This window comes from Gossypium raimondii, chromosome 10 (assembly GCF_025698545.1).
Source record: "Gossypium raimondii isolate GPD5lz chromosome 10, ASM2569854v1, whole genome shotgun sequence".
Taxonomy (NCBI): Eukaryota; Viridiplantae; Streptophyta; class Magnoliopsida; order Malvales; family Malvaceae; genus Gossypium; species Gossypium raimondii.
This window is the reverse complement of record NC_068574.1, coordinates 7,276,721-7,298,333: the sequence shown is the minus strand read 5'-3', so window position 1 is coordinate 7,298,333 and position 21,613 is coordinate 7,276,721. Positions and strand designations below refer to the sequence as shown.

The 21,613-nt window shown below is 32.6% G+C and overlaps 1 protein-coding gene across 3 annotated transcripts; it reads right to left on the bottom strand.

Annotated features, from left to right (window-relative positions):
- Positions 1-16,921: 16,921 nt before the first annotated feature.
- LOC105776732 (G-type lectin S-receptor-like serine/threonine-protein kinase CES101) lies at positions 16,922-21,051 on the bottom strand. Of its 3 annotated transcripts, XM_052621764.1 has the most exons (8): positions 19,726-21,047; positions 19,464-19,568; positions 19,143-19,351; positions 18,868-19,078; positions 18,526-18,763; positions 18,269-18,419; positions 17,880-18,123; positions 16,922-17,397 (listed from the first exon to the last, which is right to left on the bottom strand). In XM_052621764.1, the coding sequence occupies exons 1-8, from the start codon at positions 20,873-20,875 to the stop codon at positions 17,378-17,380; spliced, it is 2,328 nt and encodes a 775-aa protein (XP_052477724.1). In that variant the 5' UTR covers positions 20,876-21,047; the 3' UTR covers positions 16,922-17,377. The 3 variants fall into 3 exon arrangements, with proteins under 3 accessions (XP_052477724.1, XP_012455053.1, XP_012455054.1); XM_012599599.2 differs by lacking the exon at positions 16,922-17,397 and having other exon boundaries at positions 17,629-18,123; XM_012599600.2 differs by lacking the exon at positions 16,922-17,397 and having other exon boundaries at positions 17,917-18,123; positions 18,274-18,419; positions 19,726-21,051.
- Between the last annotated feature and the right edge of the window lie 562 nt (positions 21,052-21,613).

The following is a 21,613-nucleotide window of genomic DNA, read 5'->3' as shown; positions in this document are numbered from 1 at the left end:
ATAAAATGAATTTAAAATATAAAATACAAACTAAATAATAAATTTTATGTTTTAAAATTATAATAATAATGAATTTTAAAAGCTAGCTAAAGTTAAATATGAAAGTAATACTAAAAAGATTGATAATATTATTAATGTAAAACTAATCATATTTAAAATTTGCTATTAAATCGGAAAACAGAAAAAAGGAAACCAAATTTAAACTAAGGGTCTGTTTGATTGACGGAATTGATTTTCCGGAAAATCATTTTCAACTTTTCCAGCTTTTGATTGGCGGAAAACATTTTCCATTTGGAAAATGAACTCCAAAACAAGGGAAAATGGGTTACATTTTAGGGAAAATGTCTTACCCTTTCAATTTTCGTAAGACATTTTCCGTGCTCTCCTCTTTATCGCCTCCTTTATTCCTTCCTTCATTTCCGGTAGAAAACTGCTTCTATTTATCGATTTTCCAGTAACTTGTTTTTTTAATTATTCAATACTTGTTTTTTTAACACAATTACAAATAATTTATTTGATATTAGTTTTTTTCAATTTATAACGATTAATATTGTAGCTTAATAATTGAGTATTATTATAAAAAAATCATTGCAATATATGTAAAAATAATTTAAAATATAAAATTTATTAATATATATTAATATATGTAAAACAACTTTTCCGAAAAATATTTTCAAAAATCATAGCAAGCAGAAAATATTTTACATGATTCAATCAAACACCGAAAATATTTCCCAAGAAATCATTTTACAGAAAAGTAAAACATTTTCCAGAAATCATTTTACGGAAAATATTTTACTGGCAATCAAACAGACCCTAAATCGAAACCAAATTCAATGTTGTAGGACCCAGTCAGTAATTAAACATACAATTGAATATTCAATGCCAATCACGTGAAACGAAACCGTTTGGAATTGGATCCAAATGAAAACAAAGTTAAATATGCGATACAAATTCAAAGAATTGAAGAAAATTAAATCGAAACTCCACAAAACCAGAGGGACTCATTTCCGAAATAGCCCATTAGGCTGGACGCGCGGATCCTCCCCGGGTCGGGTCACCTGCGCGGGTAGTATGGCCAATACGGTGCCGTTTTTAGGCCACTGAGAAAGACCTCAAACGGTGTCGTTTTCCTCATCATAAAATAGAAAAAAAAACCTAAATTAGCAGCCATTTCATTTTAATAAAACAAAACAAAAAAAACCTAAACTAAAACACTCTCCTCTACGCCGCTCCGGCAAAATGCCGTCCCAGGGCCCTCTCCCCTCGCCACGACTCCGATTACTACGGAGGAAGCAAAGGTTCGGCCCCCCAGGTACGCTTTCCTTTTCTTTTTATTATTTGTTTCCTTTAATAAACAATAAAAAAGCGTAAATAAAAAAGAAATAAAAGAACAAGATGATTTGTGAACAGGAAAGCAAAGCCGAAAATCACCTTTTCAAGTTTTTTTGTATTCGAATCTGCCTATTTTTTTTACAGTATGCATGAGGGGAAAAAAAAGAAAAGAAAGAGCCTCCTCCCTGCTCTTACAAAATGCTGAAAGATGGCCTTTTATGGCCGAAAATAATGAAAATTACAAGAGAAAAATGTGTTTTTTTTCTTTTTTCTTTTTTGCTGTCCGTCTTTTTTTGCTCTTTTGTTCTGCATTTTCTGCATTGTAGCTGGCCCTTCTTTGTGTTTGTTGCTTGTGTGCAGGTACGGTGTGCGATGTCAGAGACGTGGCGCGGCTCGTGTGAGCCATCGCGTGTGGTGGGCACGCGAGGAGGCGTGCGGCGCTGGGGTTGGGTAGAGGCAGGAGCGGCGCCCTAGGGTTTGCTGAAGTGTTTGGTATTGGGCCATCGGGCTAGGGATAGCCAATGGGCTGGTGTTGGGTATTTGGAACTTTGGTTTAGGGCATGTTTAGGTTTAGATTCGGGCTTGGGTAGAGATTTGGGCCATTGGGCTGGTATTGGGTCATTGTAATTGGGTTTGAGCCATGTTTGGCTTAGTATTTTTGTAATTTGGACTGCTATTTTATTGGACTTTTTTTAATTTTAATTTGACTTTATTCTATTGACGGTTCGGGCAAAAATTGGGCTCTACAATGAGTCTTGATAGCAAAAGTTATCGCTGCCGGGCAACCCAGGATGACAAAAGTAATATAGAAGTTATGGGATGTTAATGAATTGATACAATATGCTTATATGTGTGTTAAGATAGATAAGGTATGTAAACTAATATATGTATCGATTGAAAATAAGCCTTGGGGTGAATGAATACGAATGAGTCGATAGACTCAAAAAAAAACGATTGGATGGTGGGTTAAACGATATATTAGTGTTAAATGATAATAGAATTGATTGTATTGAAATTGAAATTGGTTTAAAGTTAGGTAGTGGATAAGTGAATTGAATTAATTTTCCTATTGTTATAGTATGCTCAAATATGAATATGTTAATATGATTATTTGACATCATATAACATGTTTTAAATAATCATTGATATTATTTACCTCCTAACAATTCAATAATGCATATGTTATTTGATCTGGCATAATTTGATACGTCAAATTAGGCTTCCCATTACACTTAAAGATTTTACTCTCAAGCAATTTAGGTGTCTTTTATTTACTTTTATCAATTTTTAGGTTTTGTTGTTAATAAATTGTTTTTTGTGAGTTTTATGCTCTTCTAAGACCCAAATTGGCCAAACATGCCATGGGAAACCTAAAAATATGCTTGAGTGGTGTAGGGAGTCAATAATGGTCTAAACTTGAAGAAAACATCACTTAGAATAGGTGTATCACGATATCAAAACATGGAAGTCGTGATACCACTAATAGTGCTAAAGTGAGGAAAATTGAGGCCAACTATAGTGATATCGCAATACCGAGACCCCCAAGCCACCCAAGTTCAAGATTGTTTTGGGTATCGTGATACACTACCGCTACTTGACGGGTGAAAGCACTGTAGAGGCAATTTTATGTCCAAATAAGCTTAAGTCTTTGTTTTCATTTCAAGGCATAATGGTCAATATTAGGTTAAATGTGAGTAGACTATAAACACTACTTTATAATCTTTGTATTTTCAAATTTTGGTGGCTGAACATTCTCCTTAGGTTTTATAGTTTTAGGTTAGGGTTTTCCTTTCTTTTCACTTTTTTTAGATTAGATTTTCTCTTTTCTTTTTAGAATAGATTTTCTTTTTGTTTTTTTATTTCTTTCTTCTTGTTGAAGACTATGTAAAAGAAAGAGGATCAAACTCTTGGGCTTCATCAGATTCCAATCAATTAAATGAAAATTTTCTCAAACTTTCTACTTTTATTTTATGTCTACCATGTGTTTGATAAAATGATTGTTTGGAATTTAAGTTTGATTACAAGCTAAATTGTTTGATGGTTGGTTGGTTAGTTATTTGTTAGCTTAAGTTCATGTTTATGCTTGATTAATTAGTTGTTCAATTATATTGAAATGCTTAATATGCTAGAATTGATGCCTCTAGTGGAAAATCTAGATAAACGAGACTAAGAGGAAAGTTTATTATTAGATAGTACGATATAATCGTGCCGAATAATGAGACTGAAAGGAGATCTATATACCTAGGTGAGACCAAGAGGAGAACCTAGGTGGTATCTTTTAGTCTAAGATAAGATCGAGAGGAAATTCTTAGCTAAGACTGACAAACAATATAATCAATATAGGTTTATTAGCTTAGCCAGCAATTAACAAATCAACCGACCATTTTTTTATCATTTACCTTGTCTAAAGCAATAGGGAAGAAAATTAGATTAGTTAGTTTTATTGACAATTAAAATTTAGTTTATAAACAATTTATTTTGGAATTTGCACTAATAATTTCCGACTCGATTAGATTAGTAATTGCTTAACTTGTAATTAACTTGATAAAAACATTTATCGGCAATCCATTGGGTTCGAACCTTGGAGTACTCTAGTGTTTCATTGACACTATAAATATTACAACTGACACTGTTCACTTGCAGTTAATACTGTACTTTTAAATTGTTCTATAAAGTTGTTTGTTTTTTATGCACGCGTGCATGCGATCATCATAACACCCCAAATTTGGCCTAGACAAATCTAGCCTAGACGTTATGACCGGATTATGGAGGTTACATTAGGCACCGAGATGGCTAAAACGCTCGCACCTTTCTAAAATATTGTTTGAACTCGTGAAGTTGTCTTGTGAAAACCTATTTTATTTTGCTCCCAGAAAACTTATATTAAGCAATTTATTGCCAAAACGTTCATTATTTTGAAGTCGAGTTACTTTAGAAACCATGTTTTAAAATTAGGATTTTTGGAAAACTCAATTGTGCGATTTTATTGGCAATGGAAAAAATCAATAGCTTATCAAATTTTGAAAACGGTCTCATAATCTATTAACAATGAATTCATGCACCACATTTTATCTAACTTACTAAAACCCAATGTCAAAGTCCAAATACCAAAGTATAAGCCCAAAATGTTAACCATCATCCAAAACGTCCATACTTAAGAAATCATTTAAAACTAATCTATTACGAGAATCCGAATCAAAGCTCCCGAGAGTCGAGCCCAATCCTAATCCTGTGGTTTACCTAAGAAAAATAAGATAAAAAAAGTAAGCTAAAAGCCCAATGTGTATCATAGCATAATGGCATATCAAATAAAACACAACATACAAAAATATATGTTGTATCAAAACAAATTTCAAATGACATGGCATGCTTAGCAATGCAAAGTATCAGACAAATCAAATCCTACTTACGCACTATCTTTGACCAACCACCACACCAAACAAAGTTACTAAGAACCCATCCATCCAACACACCAAATTGTAGTCATAAGCCACTAAAGTATTATACAGACAAGCTGCCAGATATAACAAAAAATGTACCACCAGAAATTGATAATGCAGATTAACTGCCCAAAATCAAATTTGCAAGTAGACTGCTAGAATTGCAGATTGTAGTTTGCCGGAACTTCCTCCATACCATACACCTATCCCAACCCCAATGCACATACATATGTCATAACACAATTAGGCATACTCAAACCAAACATACTCATATACAGACATAACAGATTAGAGAATGCTAGTAAACACATTCATATGAATAAGTGTACATATTACTACATGAACTAACATGCTTTCATAACATAAACACATAATGTCATACATGTTGGATTATGTTTATGAGGTATCAAACATAGCCACAAAGCAAAAATAATATTGTTACACTCGCACACATTCAGCTAAACATGGCCCTAACAAACCATTTGGAATGGGCCCATACGCCCGTGTGTCGTGTCTACACACATTCGATTACACTCACATTTTACGAGTTTTCAAATTAGGGACATACACCTAGTTGCTTTCAGGATGTCGGCACTACAACAATAGTCCACGTTATGCACACGACATCAAACCCCAGCCAATTACTATCCACACACAAAACCAATTTAGGGCATTTAGCCCTTGCTCACTTAGAACATTCGAACATAATTATTAGGGCATTCGTTCCTATAATTGCTAACACAAACCAATCACTATGGTTGGGGCATTCAGTTACTTACCCTTAGAGAAAAAGATTAAATACTTAGTTAAGCATAAACACAAAAATATTATTAGGGGTGTGCGCCACACGTTCCTCACCTAAACATAAACACAAAACAATTAGACCCTAACATCTGCACACTAATTGACCAACCCAAACAACTACATACCTCCCACATGGAACCAATAAATAAACACCCTTAGAGGAGTACAAAAGGCACTTACGAAGAGATATAGACATAATATCAACACCCAAATCACGCATGGCCATCACTATAATCAAAAGAGAGTGATGACATAGGGAAAACAAGTTCTAAACGACAAAAAAAAAACAATAGGAAGAACGGCGAGGGGAGAACACAAAGGGAGGAAATCATCAAAGTGAAAAATATGCAAAAATTGAAAGGAAAAGTAAAGGGAGAGGACAATAAGAGAGATGTGTTGTTTAACAAAAAAAGTGAAAATGAAAAAAGAGTGGAAAAATGAAGGGGAGTGTGGGGGATGACAACTAGGGAGAGATTTTATGAATAATTAAAAAAATATAAATATAAATATAAGGAAATATTTAAACCAATTTTGTTTTGATCACAACTAAATATTTGGAATTTGAGTTTTATTAGGATTCTAACAAGTTGGGTGGCACAACAGAGAAGTTAGAAGAAGCAAAAATATTTCAACTTTGAGCACAATAGGATTTGAGCTCAATACACAAGGAAACTTACAACACTCATTAACCACTAGGTCAATGCCTCACACTTTTTAAAAAACATACAAAGATTAAAGAAAAAGCTAGGCATGACAAGATAGATTTTGGAGGAAAATTAATAAAAAAAAAATTAAGGGAAATGTATTAAACACAAGACCTCAAGCATACAACCAAACACTTAACTACTGAACCAAATCAGTTTACATGTCACAATTAACACTCAAATAAGCTATGGAATTAGGGGCATTACAGTTATTATTTTATTTTATTTTAAGTCATGGAAGTACCATTGAGCCCTATTGCTCAACCCACGGTTTGTTTATTCCGTGCATAGATTCAGGTACCCTCAAAGTTCCGAAAAAGTGAAGTCAGCATCCAGATCGCATCCATCGACTCAATATAGTTTGTATAGTTCTCTTCTTTTGGTTAAAAGGCATGTACATAGGCTTTAGTTGTTCAAAGTTTACATATGATCAAATTAAGCATAATTTTGAAAATTTAATGAAATGTTTAATGTTTATGCATAGAAAAGTTGTTAATGGCTTAAAATCTTTATGTTGAAAATGTTTGCATGTGTAAATGGTTGAATTGAGGTCTTAAGATCAACAATCTAGTATAGGTTGTTTGCTTGGAATGTTTGAATAGGTACCAATTGGACATTGTTGAAATTCAGGGGTCACGTCGCAACAACGTACCCCCCAACGTAGCAACGAGAAACAATTCAGGGCTCACGTTGCGACGACGTAGTCTTTAGGTCATGACGAATCTAAGTCAGAGAGTCGCGTCACGAAAAGGAAACCTCCGAAGTCGCGACGTTAACTCAAAAATATTTACAATTTGATTCATTTCAACCCCGGGTTAGCAAAAGAACTTTCGTAAGCTCGTGTAAGACCAAAAAATGATTATGTATTGTTTAATACGCATGGATTATTTATATTTAAATGTACAATGATGTTGGATTGAATATTATTAGTTGTGTGGTTCCTCCGACAACAAATGTGACACCTTGGCTTAGACCTGGTTATCAAGTCAGTTTCAAGGTGTTACAAATTTTTTTTTACTTAAGCGCCTAATTCTTTTTTACAAAAATGGTACTTCAATTATCAATTTCGTCTGATTTGATCTCTGTAGTGTATGGCGTTTAATAAGAACATACCACATGCCATGTTCTTATTGGCAAAGATCATATTTTGGAGTAAAATGTGACAAAATTGATAGTACAGATATAATTTTTGACAAAAAAAATCATTTTAAGCACCTAAATGAGAAAAACAACATAGTTTGAGGGTCATATTTGCATTTAAGACATATTTATATTTGTAACTAGTAGACTTTTATTTCAAATGAGATATTATTATATTAAAATTTATTAAATATAAATTAAAGATTATAAATTTATTTGCGTAAATATTAAATGTTGAGAAGTTATATAAACATTAAAAGTTAAGTACTTATAAAAATATTATTATTAATCTATCATAACATTAATAAAAGGAAGATACGTAGTTAAGTAATGTAGAGTGTTGTGGTTTAGGGATGATCCATGAGGGTTTTTTTACTAGGCTGAGCTGAGGAGAAATAGGAAAAGGAGGTGAAGAAGGGTGGGAAAGTAAAGAGAAAAAGGAAAAGAAAGGGGAAAAAAATAAGAAGGAATTTTGAGAGACTAGAAAAGGAAATAAAGAGATAAAAATTTTATATAGATTTTTAAATATTTATATAAAATTTAAAATATTATGTTGTGTTTTATCGTTTTCTATGTCATAGTTTAAATACTTTTAAATTTAATTTTTTAAAATCCAATTTGAAGGAATTTTTATTTATTAATTATTTTTATTTTATTTTAATATAATGTTTTATAATTATTTGTATGTTGACATTGGATCAAATTAGGATTGTAATTTGTTATTAATTATTTTATTTAAAGTTTAAATAGTGTATGTAAAGGGCAAGTTTTTAGAATGCATTTAAGGGAGCTGGATTCTGCATTTATTTATAGGTACATTTAATATTCACAAAGAAATTTTGTTTTATAATTAAATAAATACCTGGCCTGATAGACATGCTTTCAAGATTTTACTCCTAAATAATTATAAAAATATTAATAATTTATAACTCTAAAACATAATTAAGTAGTTATTATTTAATAATATTCAATTTTATATAATAATTCATTTTTAAAATTATAAACCAATCACTTTATATCTAGAGATATATTGTTATACCATAGAGTGTAAGTTCAAAAATTAAGTACCAAAGCTCAAACCCAAAAGACAGATTACCACATAAAAAGAATTAATCAAATCTATCGACCCTAAACTCTACTTATTATTATTCGCCAAAATTTAAAGGGCTTTTTATTTTATTCTCAAATTGTATATGAATTTTATGTAAAAAGACTTCATAAAATTAATCTATTTTGGGTGTTTAAACAATGATTCAATTAATACTCAATTAAATTATTATTAATCGAATTATTAAAATATAAAAATCTTTAACCGTTAACCGATCTGATATTTTTCAAATATATTAACCGAATTGTTTTTTTACATTTTAATATTAGTACACAAAAGCTTTCACCCACCGTGTTAGTATCTATACTATTATTTAAGCCTTAGTTGAGTTGGTGTAATCTTCAAGTGGTCCCAACTCGATTGTAAAATTACTAAACTACTCTTTCATGTATAAAAAATTTTATATTATGATGGTATTTTGTCCTTTTATCTTTTAATAAAACCAATAATTTTTTTACATATAATGAGATTTAAACTCATGCCTTCAACATACATAAAACCTCAACTTTACCACTACAAACAAACCTTTATTTTAATTGTAAAAAAATAGAATGTCAAGAATGATAATATATCGTAAAGAAAAGAGAAATAAAATAAAAAAAACACACAAATTTTTACATGGAAACCCTTTTCGGAAAAAAACCACGGGCAGAGGAGAAGAAAATTCACTATGTCGAATTCGAATGATTACAAGAGTAGTAGACTATGTCTATTTATAGGCTTGTAAAACTATATTCTAATAGGAGTGTAGTAAGATTGAAACACCTTATTCTAATCAATATCAAATAGATGGAGTTTAATAAGGTTTAAAAAACCTTATTCTAAAATAAAATAAAAGAAGTGTAGTTCTATATGGATTTTACTTTTATTTTATTTTACTACTGTATTTTATTTAAATAAGGATTCGGGTCACTTAATTCTAACAATCTCCACCTTGATACGAATTCTCAATGAACAAGCTCTTCATCGTGAACTCTCAACGAACAAGTTCTCCACCTCTTCCATAAAACCCCTTAAGGGTTTAACTTCAATAATGAACACCAACCAAGTCTAAGCTATGCTCAAGCTTGGTTATAGGAAGTGACTTAGTCATCATATTTGCAAGATTTTCATGAGTACTAATTTTGCTCACAACAATATCACCATGAGCAATAATATCACGAACAAAATGATACCGAACATCAATGTGTTTTGTTCTCTCATGAAACATTTGATCTTTTGTAAGGAAGATGACACTTTGACTGTCCCAAAATACTATACTGATTTGAAGGTCTTCATTGAGTTCACTAAAGAGTCCCTTCAACCAAATAGCTTCTTTACAAGCCTTAGTAATCGCCATGTACTCAGCTTCAATGGTAGACAAAGCGACTGTATTTTGCAAAGTGGCTTTCCAATTGATTGCACAACCTCCGATTATAAAGACATAACCTGTAAGAGATCTTCTTCTATCAAGGTCTCTGGCAAAATCAGCATCAACATACCCAATGACTCCATCTCTAGTTCTTCCAAACTGTAAGCAAACATTAGTAGTACCTCGTAAGTATCTTAAAATCCACTGAACTACTTTTCAATATTCTTTACCGGGATTCGCCATGTATTTGCTAACTGCACTAACTGCATATGATAAATTTGGACGTGAACAAACCATAGCAAACATGAGAGATCCCACTGCACTAGAGTATGGAACATGTGACATGTACTCAGTCTCATCATCTGATTGTGGAGACAAAGCTGATGAAAGTTTGAAATGGGCTGCTAAAGAAGTACTAACAGGCTTAGCACTCTACATATTGAACCTGCAAAGAACTTTCTTAATGTACCCCTTCTGACTTAGGTACAATTTACTTGCTTTTCTATCTTTGAGAATCTCCATGCCAAGTATCTTCTTTGCTGGTCCCAAATCTTTCATCTCAAATTCTTCACTTAGTTGGACTTTGACCTTTCTTATCTCTCATTTTTCTTTCGCTGCTATCAACATGTCATCAACATAAATGAGTAGATACACAAAAGAACCATCACTTTTTTCCTCAAAGTAAACACAACTGTTAAAGCTACTTCTTTTGAAATCATGAGAAGTCATAAAAGAATCAAACCTCTTGTATCACTGTCTTGGTGATTGTTTCAAACCATAAAGGGACATTTTCAGCAAGCAAACATAGTCCTCTTTTTCTGAGACTGTAAAACCCTTTGGTTGTTGCATGTAAATTTCCTTTTTAAGTTTTCTATGCAAAAATGTAATTTTTACATCTAACTACTTAAGCTCCAAATCATGCATGGCCACAACACCAAGCAAAGTTCAAATCGAACTATGCTTTACAACTGAGGAGAACACATCTGTGAAATCCATTCTTGGAATTTGATTGTAACCCTTTGCAATAAGCCTTGCTTTATATCTGGGTTCTTCAACTTCTTTTTTTTAAACACCCATTTACAACAAACAACCTTTTTACCTTTAGGAAGTTTCATAAGATCCCATGTTCTGTTTTTGTAGAGTGATTCCATCTTCTATTGCATAGCAAATATCCACTTTTTTGAGTCTTCACAGCTAACCGCCTCAGAATAATTAGATGGTTCTTGGTTTGCATCTATATATTCAGCCACATTTAAAGCATAAGCAACTAGATCAGCCGCATAAGCAACTAGATCAGCCCTGGCATACTTTTTTGGAGGTTTAATTTATCTTCTAGTTCTGTTTTTGGTGATAAACTATTGTGATGAAGAAGCAACTTTATTCTAAATTTTTGTACTGGCCTGATGAGTTGACTCTGTTGTAGATTCTGGATTAATCTGATACTCCACCTGCTTTTGATTTTTTTTATTGAAAGAGTCTTTAAGAGATAAGTTAGGTAACATAGCAGTTTCATAAAAAACAACATCTCTGTTAATCACAACTTTTCTATTTTCAGGATACCATAACTTATACCCTTTTACACCAGTTTTATAACCAATAAAAACACATTTAATGGATCTCGATTCCAATTTTCCATTATCAACATGAGCATACGCAGAACACCCACAGATCTTTAAATCAGAATAGTCAGTAGGATTACCAGACCATACCTCTTGTGAAGTCTTTTTCTCAATAGCAACGAATGGAGATTGGCTGATTAAAAAACATGCAGTAGAGGCTGCTTAAGCCCAAAATGACTTCGATAAGTTAGCATTCGACAACATACATCGAACTTTCTCCATGATCATTCTGTTCATTCGTTCTATAACTCTGTTTTGTTGTGGAGTATGACGAACTATCAAGTGTCTCACGATCCCTTCTAACTTGCATAGTTCATTAAATTCATCAAAATAGAACTCTAAGCCATTGTCTGTGCAGAGGTGTTTTATTTATTTTCCCGTATGTTTTTCAAACATAGTTTTTCAAGACTTAAATGTGGAAAACACATCGCTTTTCTGCTTCAAGAAGAACGCCCAAAATTTTCTAAAAAAATCATCAATAAAAGTTAGCATATAATTAGCTCGACCTCTCAAAGGCACTTTGGATGGCCCCCATAGATCAGAATGAATATACTCCAATGTTCCTTTCATGTTATGGATGCCTCTAGTGAATTAAACTCTCTTTTGCTTCCTAAAAATGCAGTGCTCACAGAACTTTAGTTTGCAAATTCCTTACACATCAATAAGTCCTCTTTTGCTCAATTCTTCCATGTCATTCTCACTCATATGCCCTAGGCGCATATGCCAAAGTTTAGTAATATCATCATCTGACAAGGAAGAGGAAGCGACAGCTGCATCACCAATAACAGTAGAACCCTGCAAAACATATAACTTGGCAGTCTTTCTCTACCCTTTCATCACAACGAGGGAACCTTTGGAAATCTTCAAAACCCCACTTTCAGCTGTGTATCTGTGCCCTTTTGAATTAAGAGTACTCAACGAAATTAAATTTCTCTTCAATTCTGGAACATGTCGCACATCACTAAGTGTTTTGACAACTACGTCAAACATCTTAACTTTAATCGTTCCAACACCTGTAATTTTACACGAAGCATTATTTCCCATGAAAATAAAATCTCCAGACACTATTTCATAAGTTGTAAAATAATCCCGATTGGGACTCATGTGGAAGGTGCAACCCGAATCAAGGATCCATTCCTCGCTCACTTTAGAATTGTTGACAGAAGCGACTAGAAGTTTACCATCACTGTAGTCTTCTACAACATCAGCTTCACCGAAATTTTTTGGTTGTTTTCCCTTTTGATTCGCAGCCTCCCTTTTGATCTTGTTCTGTAGCTTATAGCACTTAGATTTAATGTGCCATTTCTTCTTGTAGAAGTTACAAGTTTTACCTTTGTTTAAAGACTTCAATCTACCCTTAAGATTTACCGCGAGAATTTCGTTCTTGTGTCCTTCACGATCATCATCAGCATTCCGATCTTGTCTCCCACGAACAATGAGACCCTCTTCCTGATAGTCGGGTTTAACCACAAGATGCTTCATCTTATCATACGAGGTCAAAGAATCATAAATCTCATCAACCTCATCAACTATAAGAGACTCGCGGCTATATAAAATTGTGTCTCTAAAGGTTAATTAAGACGAGGGCAACGAACAAAGTAGAACCAACCCTAGATCTTCCTTATCATACTAGACCTCCATGGCCTCTAAGTTTGAGAGAATTTTTTTAAACATTGTTAAATGTTCATGCACAGACGCACCTTCCTCCAAACTATGAGCATAAAGACGCTATTTAATATGTAACTTGCTGGTTAGAGTTTTGAGATACATATTTGTTCTAGCCTTTTCCATAATGCAGCAGCGGTCTTCTCCTTCATCACATGTTGCAAAATTTCGCTAGACAAATGCAAATGTAATTGTGTTAACGCCTTTCAATCCTTACGCTTCTTCTCTTCATCCGTTAATGTCAAAGGCATCTTATCTATCCATAGCAGGGCATCCTCCAGATCCATCTGCGCAAGAACTGTTTGCATCTTAATCTGCCACAACGCAAATCTGGTGTTGCGATCCAACAGCGAAATTTCATACTTCAAAGACGCCATTACCGTGATCGAGATGAACAACCCAGAAGCTCGGATACCAATTTGTAAAAAATAGAATCTCGATAATGACAATATATCACAAAAAAAAAGAGAAATAAAATAAAGAACACACAAATTTTTACGTGAAAACCCTTTTGGGAAAAAAATCACGGGCAAAGGAAAAGAAAATTCACTATGTCCAATTCGAATGATTACAAGAGGAGTAGACTATGTCTATTTATAGCCTTGTAAAACCATATTCTAATAGAAGTGTAGTAAGATTGAAACACCTTATTCTAATCAATATCAAATAGATGGAGTTTAATAAGGTTTAAAAAACATTATTCTAAAATAAAATAAAAGAAGTGTAGTTCTATATGAATTTTACTTTTATTTTATTTTACTATTGTATTTTATTTAAATAAAGATTCGGATCACTTAATTCTAATATTAATTTTTTGTACAATTTCATATTATTGCAGTTCACCCACATTGTTGTTATCTCTACTATGATTAAAGCCCTAAACGAGTTTCGTGTCATGAGTCAAGTGACACCAACTCATCTCTACTATGTCTATTATGATTAAAGTCGTGATTGAGTGTGATATCACGAGTCAAGTGATACCAACCCAGTTGATGAAATGATGAAAATAACATTACATATATTAAATAAGTTATATTATTACAATGTTACTTTTGTCCTTTTAAAAGAAAATAAAAACTAAAAAAAATATTAAGATTTAAACTCATAACATTAGAAATTATAACATTTTAACTTTGTCTTTACAACCATAGCTTTATTATGATATATTTTGTACTTTTTAATATTAAGTATGATTTCTTTAGCTTTTTTTTTTTACAACAATGATTCAAATCAAAGTATTCGAAAGGTGAACACCTAAACAATAGGCAACAACTTAGAATTTATTTACTATCATTTTAATTAAAATGAAATTACTTAAAATTTTCATATTTTTAAACACTTTTTAACCATCAAATAATTCATTTTCTTTTCTATTTTTTAATATTTTTTCAATAATTTCTATTACTTTTCACTCAGTATATAATTTTTTATTGATAATGTTGTAAATTGAGTTAGTGTTACAAATCAATTCAATACTAACTCAAGATTGATGAGAGGTTTTTTTAAAATGAAGTTTACATTCGACATATGATTCAATTGTTAAATAAATATTTTACAACTATATTTTTAATGCTAAATTTTGCTTTCACCAACATAATAACATTTTGGCATTTTGATAACATGTCAAATAATATTACCTAACATGATTGGCATTTTAACTTGCTATAAAAAAATTGACAATCTAAGCTAGAAAACAATTAGGATACATTTAATATTTTTATCAGATGGATTGGCCTATTTAAATCTATTTTTATTCACAATTTAAACTAAATTGTTTTATTCTAATTTTGTACATATTGCATGCATCAGTTGATTAAATTACTAATTAACCCTCCATATTTAAAATATATTATATTATTACGAGGATACTTTGTCTTTTTATATTTTTAAGAAAATCAATAAAACATTTGCATATAAAAATATATGAACTTATGCCATCAGCATCAATAGTATCTCAACTTTATCATTTCAACCAAAATTTTATTTTAATTTTTAACTAAGTTATCACTTTACCCATTATTCAATTGTTAAATAAATCTTTTATTATTTTATTTTAATGTTAAATTTTGAAACAATCAACATGATAAAATTTTGGCATTTTGATAACATGTTAAATAATGCTTCCTAACATGATGACATTTTAACGTGCTATAGAAAATGGCAATACGAGTTAGAAGGAAATTGGAGTGCATTTAATATTCTTAGTCGCATGTATTTACCTGTTTAAATTTATTTTCATTCACAATTTAATCTAATTTGTTTTATTTAAAAGCTTATAGGTACAAAAGGCCTTAAGAAAAAAAGAATGAAAAAAAATCAATTGAGTCCTTACACTAAATTCACACCTAATTGAGCTCTTGTCTTTAACAAAAATAATTAATTAAGTCTCTCCGTTAACTATTTCTGTCTTTGACCATATTGACTATTAAAATCAATTGTCGAACCACTCAAATGGTGACACACGACAATTCCTAATTTATTAATTATTATTTTCTATTTTTATATGCTATTTTACCTTAATTTATGTTATTAAGATGCAATTTTATTTACTTGATTTTTTCTCTATTTCTTTATATCAATAAAATTGGCTCAATAAAACCAAATCTTACAAGGCAACAGACCTGTTCATGGGTCGGTTACCCGCTTAGGACTAATGGCTCGCTCAAAATTTGGAAGGGTTTAGGAAAAAGTATTAAGCCCGAAAAATGGGTTGAAAAAAATTAGGCTCGTTTAAAATATGAGTCAAGCTCGGGCTTGAACATTCAAGGCTCGAGCCCAACCCAACTTATTTTTAAGTTTATAATACTTTATGTTATGTTATTTTTATATATTATGTAATTTAGAACACAATAAAAAAATAGACTTATACTAAATATATATTCTAATGTAAACATTAAAATAATGTCAAGATGACTATATAAAAATTTTCAATAAATAAAAAATGCATAAAATGTATAAATATAATATAATATAATATAATATAAATATTTTTAAAAAAAATTAAAAATAATTTAGGCGGACCTAAAATAAGCTTGGGTTAGTCTTTTACAAATATGAGCGAGTTTGAGTAAAATTTTAAGCTCATATTTCGAGCCAGGCTTGGACAAGCATAAAATATATTAACACCATACTTAGGCCTGACCCGAACCCAATCCATGAACACTTCTATAGCACACTAATAAAACGTAGTTAGTAAGTTAAGAGAATATTTCATTTTTATCAATACGTGATGCGCCGTGAACTAACTAAAAATTTGACTAAGACAAGTGTACCTATTAATTAATAGTATAACTACTAAATTAATTAATTAACAAACACGATAAAGAACAAAACAAGAAAATAATCGATTAATAACCAAGAAGCAAAACAATACCCAGGAAAGAATTCACCTAGATTTAATCTGTCATTATCAATCTAAATTACCCAATTTCTTTACTTAGTAACTTGATCCATAGAAATCCCTAAATTATGCTAATATCTCTTTCGAGAGTAAGAGCAACTGACTTCAAGTTAATTAATTGAAATTTCTTTCTAATTAAAACATCTATTATCGCATTAACTCGAGTTATGGATTTCCCTATTAGATTTGACTCTAATCTGGTAGATTTATATTGTCTTATTTCTAAGATTACATGCAACTCTACTCAATTACGCAAGACCTACTCTTAAACAGGATTTATTCCTCCTCTAATGTAAGTTCATCAAACATAGATCAATAATCTAGAAATATTAAACTAATAATTAAGCACACATAATTGAAAACAATATCTAATTATTTATTGCATAAAATATAAATCAAAAGACAAAATTCACCATAGAGTTCATCTCCTTAGGTATTTAGAAAATTAATTCATACTTAAAAATAAAATCATCAAAGAAACAGTATAACCAAAAGAAACAAAAAAAACTCATGATAATCTTCTAAGAAATCAACTGGAATCTTCAATCTTGACGGAAATTTGCTTCAGAATTGACTTCAATAGTGTTTTTTGAGCTGTTTTCTTGAATATTCTATATGATTCACTCTAATCTTTTTATTTTTGTCATATATATGTCTTAGGCCCGAAAAACCTAAAAAATGTGATTTCCCACAGTTTAGGGTTCAAATTCGCAAAATAGACATGACCTACCACATGACCGTGTGGCCAAGAGGTGTGGAATGAGTCAACCCGTGTGGCTCCTGTATCTTACTCCAATTTTTCGATTTTCGCTCATTTTACTCCCAAATGCTCTGCTAAGTATAAAAACATAAAGTTAAAGAATTAGAAATATAAAATTTACAATTAACATTTAATAATTATCTAAAAATGCATTAATAATAAGATTAAAACATGTTACTTTGACACTAACCAATATGGGAGGAGAATATTATTAGGATTTTATTGAGATTTTCTTTTTCGTTGTTCATGGTTCTCCTCAATTCCTGATCAGTGTCAAACTTAGTTTTCCCCAATACCACATACGCACTTATTTAACAGCAATGAAATAAACTAGCAATTGGAACATGAAACTGATCCCAAATCAAGAAGCTTAAAATGAGAGAATTTTCAAATAAATCCAAAAGAGAAACATGGGAAATCATATTTTAAGGAAATAAGATTATAAACTACTTTCATTTAGGAAAAAACTCTTATTTATACAACTATAGTCATCTTGCTTCCATCACTGAGACTGTAACATGATTTATGGAACAGTTGTTCCACTTGGTTTCACCTATATCTGCCTCTTCTTCTGCTGCATAAATGAAAAACGCTGGTTGCTTCGGTGCTGGTAGCTGTACAGTTTCGTTTGAAAGCATTGAAACAACATCTGCCATTGTGGGTCTATCTATTGCATGGTTTTGCACACACAAGAGGCCTACATGAATGCATCTCAGTGCTTCATTTTGATTGCAGGATTCATCTAATATCGGATCTATAAGCACTGTACCTTGACCTTCGTTCCAAAGTTGCCATGCCTGATGGAAATCGTTGTACAGAAATCAGAAATATAAATACATATATGTATACGTGAAAACTGAAGAAGAACTCGATTGCAGCTTCCACAATGGCTCATTTTCGACTTTGGAAAGAAAAAGAAAGAAAGATGAGAAGTGTACGTACATAACCTATAAGATTCAATGGACGTTCTGGATGATAGCAACTATTGGTCTTCTTGCCACTCACAATCTCTAGTAGTAGGACTCCAAAGCTAAACACATCAGTTTTCGTTGACACAATGCCGTGGATGGCATATTCTGGAGCCATGTAGCCACTTGAGGTCAAAACAATCAGAGGATGCTTTTCAGTACTTGAAAATTCACAAAAGAAAAAGGGAAAAAGAAAAGCTAGTTGTTTATTTTCCTATTCACTATACTTACAATGTTCCAGCAACTCTTTTAGTATTTGCTCCAGATTCATTTAATCCAAATATTCTAGCCATGCCAAAATCAGATATCTTTGGGATCATCTCATGGTCAAGTAAAATATTGCTAGCCTTTAAGTCTCTGTGAATCACTTTGAGTCTTGAATATTTATGGAGATAAATTAGTCCCTGAGCAATCCCTTCAATTATGTTGAGGCGTTCCTTCCAATTTAACATGTATTTCTTTTCGGAATCTGTGTCATATAGAGAACAATTCAGCAGATGATGATTGTGATGAAATGGCAGATGTTAAAGAATTCCCGAATATGAAACTGTTAAGGTGGTAAGGATGGCCTACCAAAGATAAAGAAATCTAAACTTTTGTTAGGCATGTATTCATAAATCAACATCTTTTCTTCCACTTGAATGCAAAATCCTAAAAGTCTCACCAGATTGGTGTGCTGTAGTTTTGCAATGAGTATGGCTTCATTCTTGAACTCCACCAATCCTTGCCCTGAATGACTTGAAAGTCTCTTTACTGCTATTTCTCTCCCATCCACAAGTTTTCCCTGAAATTATCTCATTAGTAATTTGCAAATGAATATTAAACTCGGTTCCGGGACACCATATTACCTTATAGACCGGACCAAAGCCGCCCTCTCCTAGCTTGTTTCCTACTGAAAAACATTTTGTAGCAGCAACAATGCTTTCAAAGCTGAACACATCCAACTGCTTATCATGTCCATCTGTTCTGCGACTTATCAAAGTGTCATTCTTGGTTGAAGCCATTGCACCACCTCCAATTTCATCAAACAGCACCCTTTGGTTCGTCTTTCCAACTCCTAATAATCAAGTTACAGGAATTTAAGATGTTCTCATCTGGTGATCATTGATAACTTAGGCATAAAAGGAACTGAGATCCTCATTTCAGTTCCCTTTTAAGGATATAATTACCTCCTCTGTTGCTGTTTTTCCATATTTTGTAACATATTGAGCATACTGGGGGTACAATCATAACTACGCCAACCGATGCGATCAGCCATATCCACCACTTGTTCTCTGAAATGAGAAAACATTAATTCATAGTGTCATGAGTATCAACTTATCATTGGATTCAGATTCCTTGAGAATCTCTGTTAACTGCTAATTCCCCTAACTTAAGTAGAAACTCAAGACATGCATGCTCCAATTTTTCACAATGTAAATTAAGTCTTACCTCTTGGTTCAAGAATGAATACTTCACGCTTGACTTCAGGCTTATTATCTCCGGTAACTGATTCAGTAAAACTGACTCCAGTGCTCCAAATCTCGCAGCCGGTCCCATCATCATTTTTCGAAGCATATGCCACACAAGAACAATCGTCCAAGCACTTGGCCTGACAATCAATTCGGGACAGGTTGTCGGTCTCACTGAATTTAAACCCGGTGTTGGAAATGTAACCCACATGCTGCTGGAAAACGTTATTTCCCAAGCTTCTACTACACTCAGGTACGTTCAGTTTCATGCACCCTATGCTCATGTTTTTGGTACATGAAACTTGTGAAGCCACAGAATCCGCCTTGTAACTCACGAGTTCACCCTCCGAATTCAGTTTCAACCTTGGGAAAATGGTAACTGCTTTCTTCACAGTATAATTGAAGTATGTTTCATTCTCATTCGAAACGTAAAAGAAATCGTAGGAACTATTGGATAAGAAGACCTCGAGAAACCCATGTTGAAAAGACCCACTTTTCCAGTAGACTTCCCCTCGCCACCATATAGCCCACTGAGTTGAATCACTAGGGTCCAACCCAAGGCTAAAAGACCCTGATGCAGGGGACTTATCACTTCTCCATGATGTCAGAGCCCAGTTGAGACCAGTCTTGGAGTTGATCCCAAGTTTCATCCCTGGAAGAAGCGTATCTGTAGGGTAATCGAAGCTTTCCCATAGAAGCCGCTTAACAGACCCATCCCTATTCAGTTCATGTAGCACGAAATTGCCAGAATCCTCTAGAGTAGCACTGGTGTTACTTGGTTCTTCAACAGAGTACAGTACCACAGGGTCTGCCGATTGATGTAAAATTTTCAAGCTGCCCCGATCATCTATCTCAAGAATCCCGGTACTGCCAAATGTTGGGGTGTTCCGATTGGCAACCCAAAGTAGATTGTCATCTTCCCCGTTGTACCATATTCCCAAGTAGGAATTATCCTTGTGCACAGATTTGAATCCTAACTTGAACATTCCAGAAGTTGAAACCAACTGCTGATCCTGTTTCAGCTGTTGGCCATGGGATATCGTGGCTATCTGAGAACATGTAGGTCTAAAAAGCAAGGGGATAAAACATGAAAGACTAAAGAGAAGAAGATTTCTTGTTGTGTTTGCCATTAAGGAAGAGTCCAGTTTCGGCTCGCTACCTTTTTCAGATACTACAAATTTCGCTCATATTTGATGGCTTATATCAATTAAAGACGTTAACTTTGGTTAACATTATAGGATACAGACAATCATATACAACCTATTCAATCCTAAAGATATTGTAACCTTGACGTCGTACTCTTCTATTTCTAAGTAGATGTTCAGCAACATCGTCTTGTTTTACTTTACTTACAAGGCATACATACCTTAATTTCCGAGTCAACTTTTCCTCACATGGTTCCTTTTCGAAGACTGCTGACTATTAAACCAATTTATTTTTTGACCAAGAGATGCTAAAATATTGAGACGACCTTGACTAATTGAAGTCACATGCCAACTAAAACTAAGCGGCAGAGCTTAAGTTCGAATGTTGTAGAAAATGTAAAAGTTTCAAAAACGCGTGACTGAGCATGACCAGGATGAACACAAAATTCAACATGGATGTTTAGATGGAACTTGTTGGGGGTAGGATTTCCAACCCCGATGGAGGATTTTGCCTTTCAGTTTTCGTTGGATTTATAAAGTTTATTCGGAACTTTTGAGTGTATGAAAAGAAGATTTGAAGAGGAGTTACTCGCACCCTATAATAAGGGTGGAGCCAAAAAAAATTTGAGGGCTGAATAAAGTTATATATTTTTATTATAATAAAAGTGAAATTTTATCATTTTAATAGTTTATATCTTTATAATTTTTAAAAGATTAATTTAA

Bases quoted from the DNA above. Each gene is read 5' to 3' on its own strand.
- LOC105776732 (XM_012599599.2), bottom strand. From the start codon at position 20,875: ATGGCAAACACAACAAGAAATCTTCTTCTCTTTAGTCTTTCATGTTTT. The intron at 19,352-19,463 runs GTAATTATATCC...CTTGATTATTAG, and splicing joins GAAAAACAGCAACAGAGGAG to GAGTTGGAAAGACGAACCAA. The intron at 18,420-18,525 runs GTAAGTATAGTG...TTTGACCTCAAG, and splicing joins AAAAGAGTTGCTGGAACATT to TGGCTACATGGCTCCAGAAT.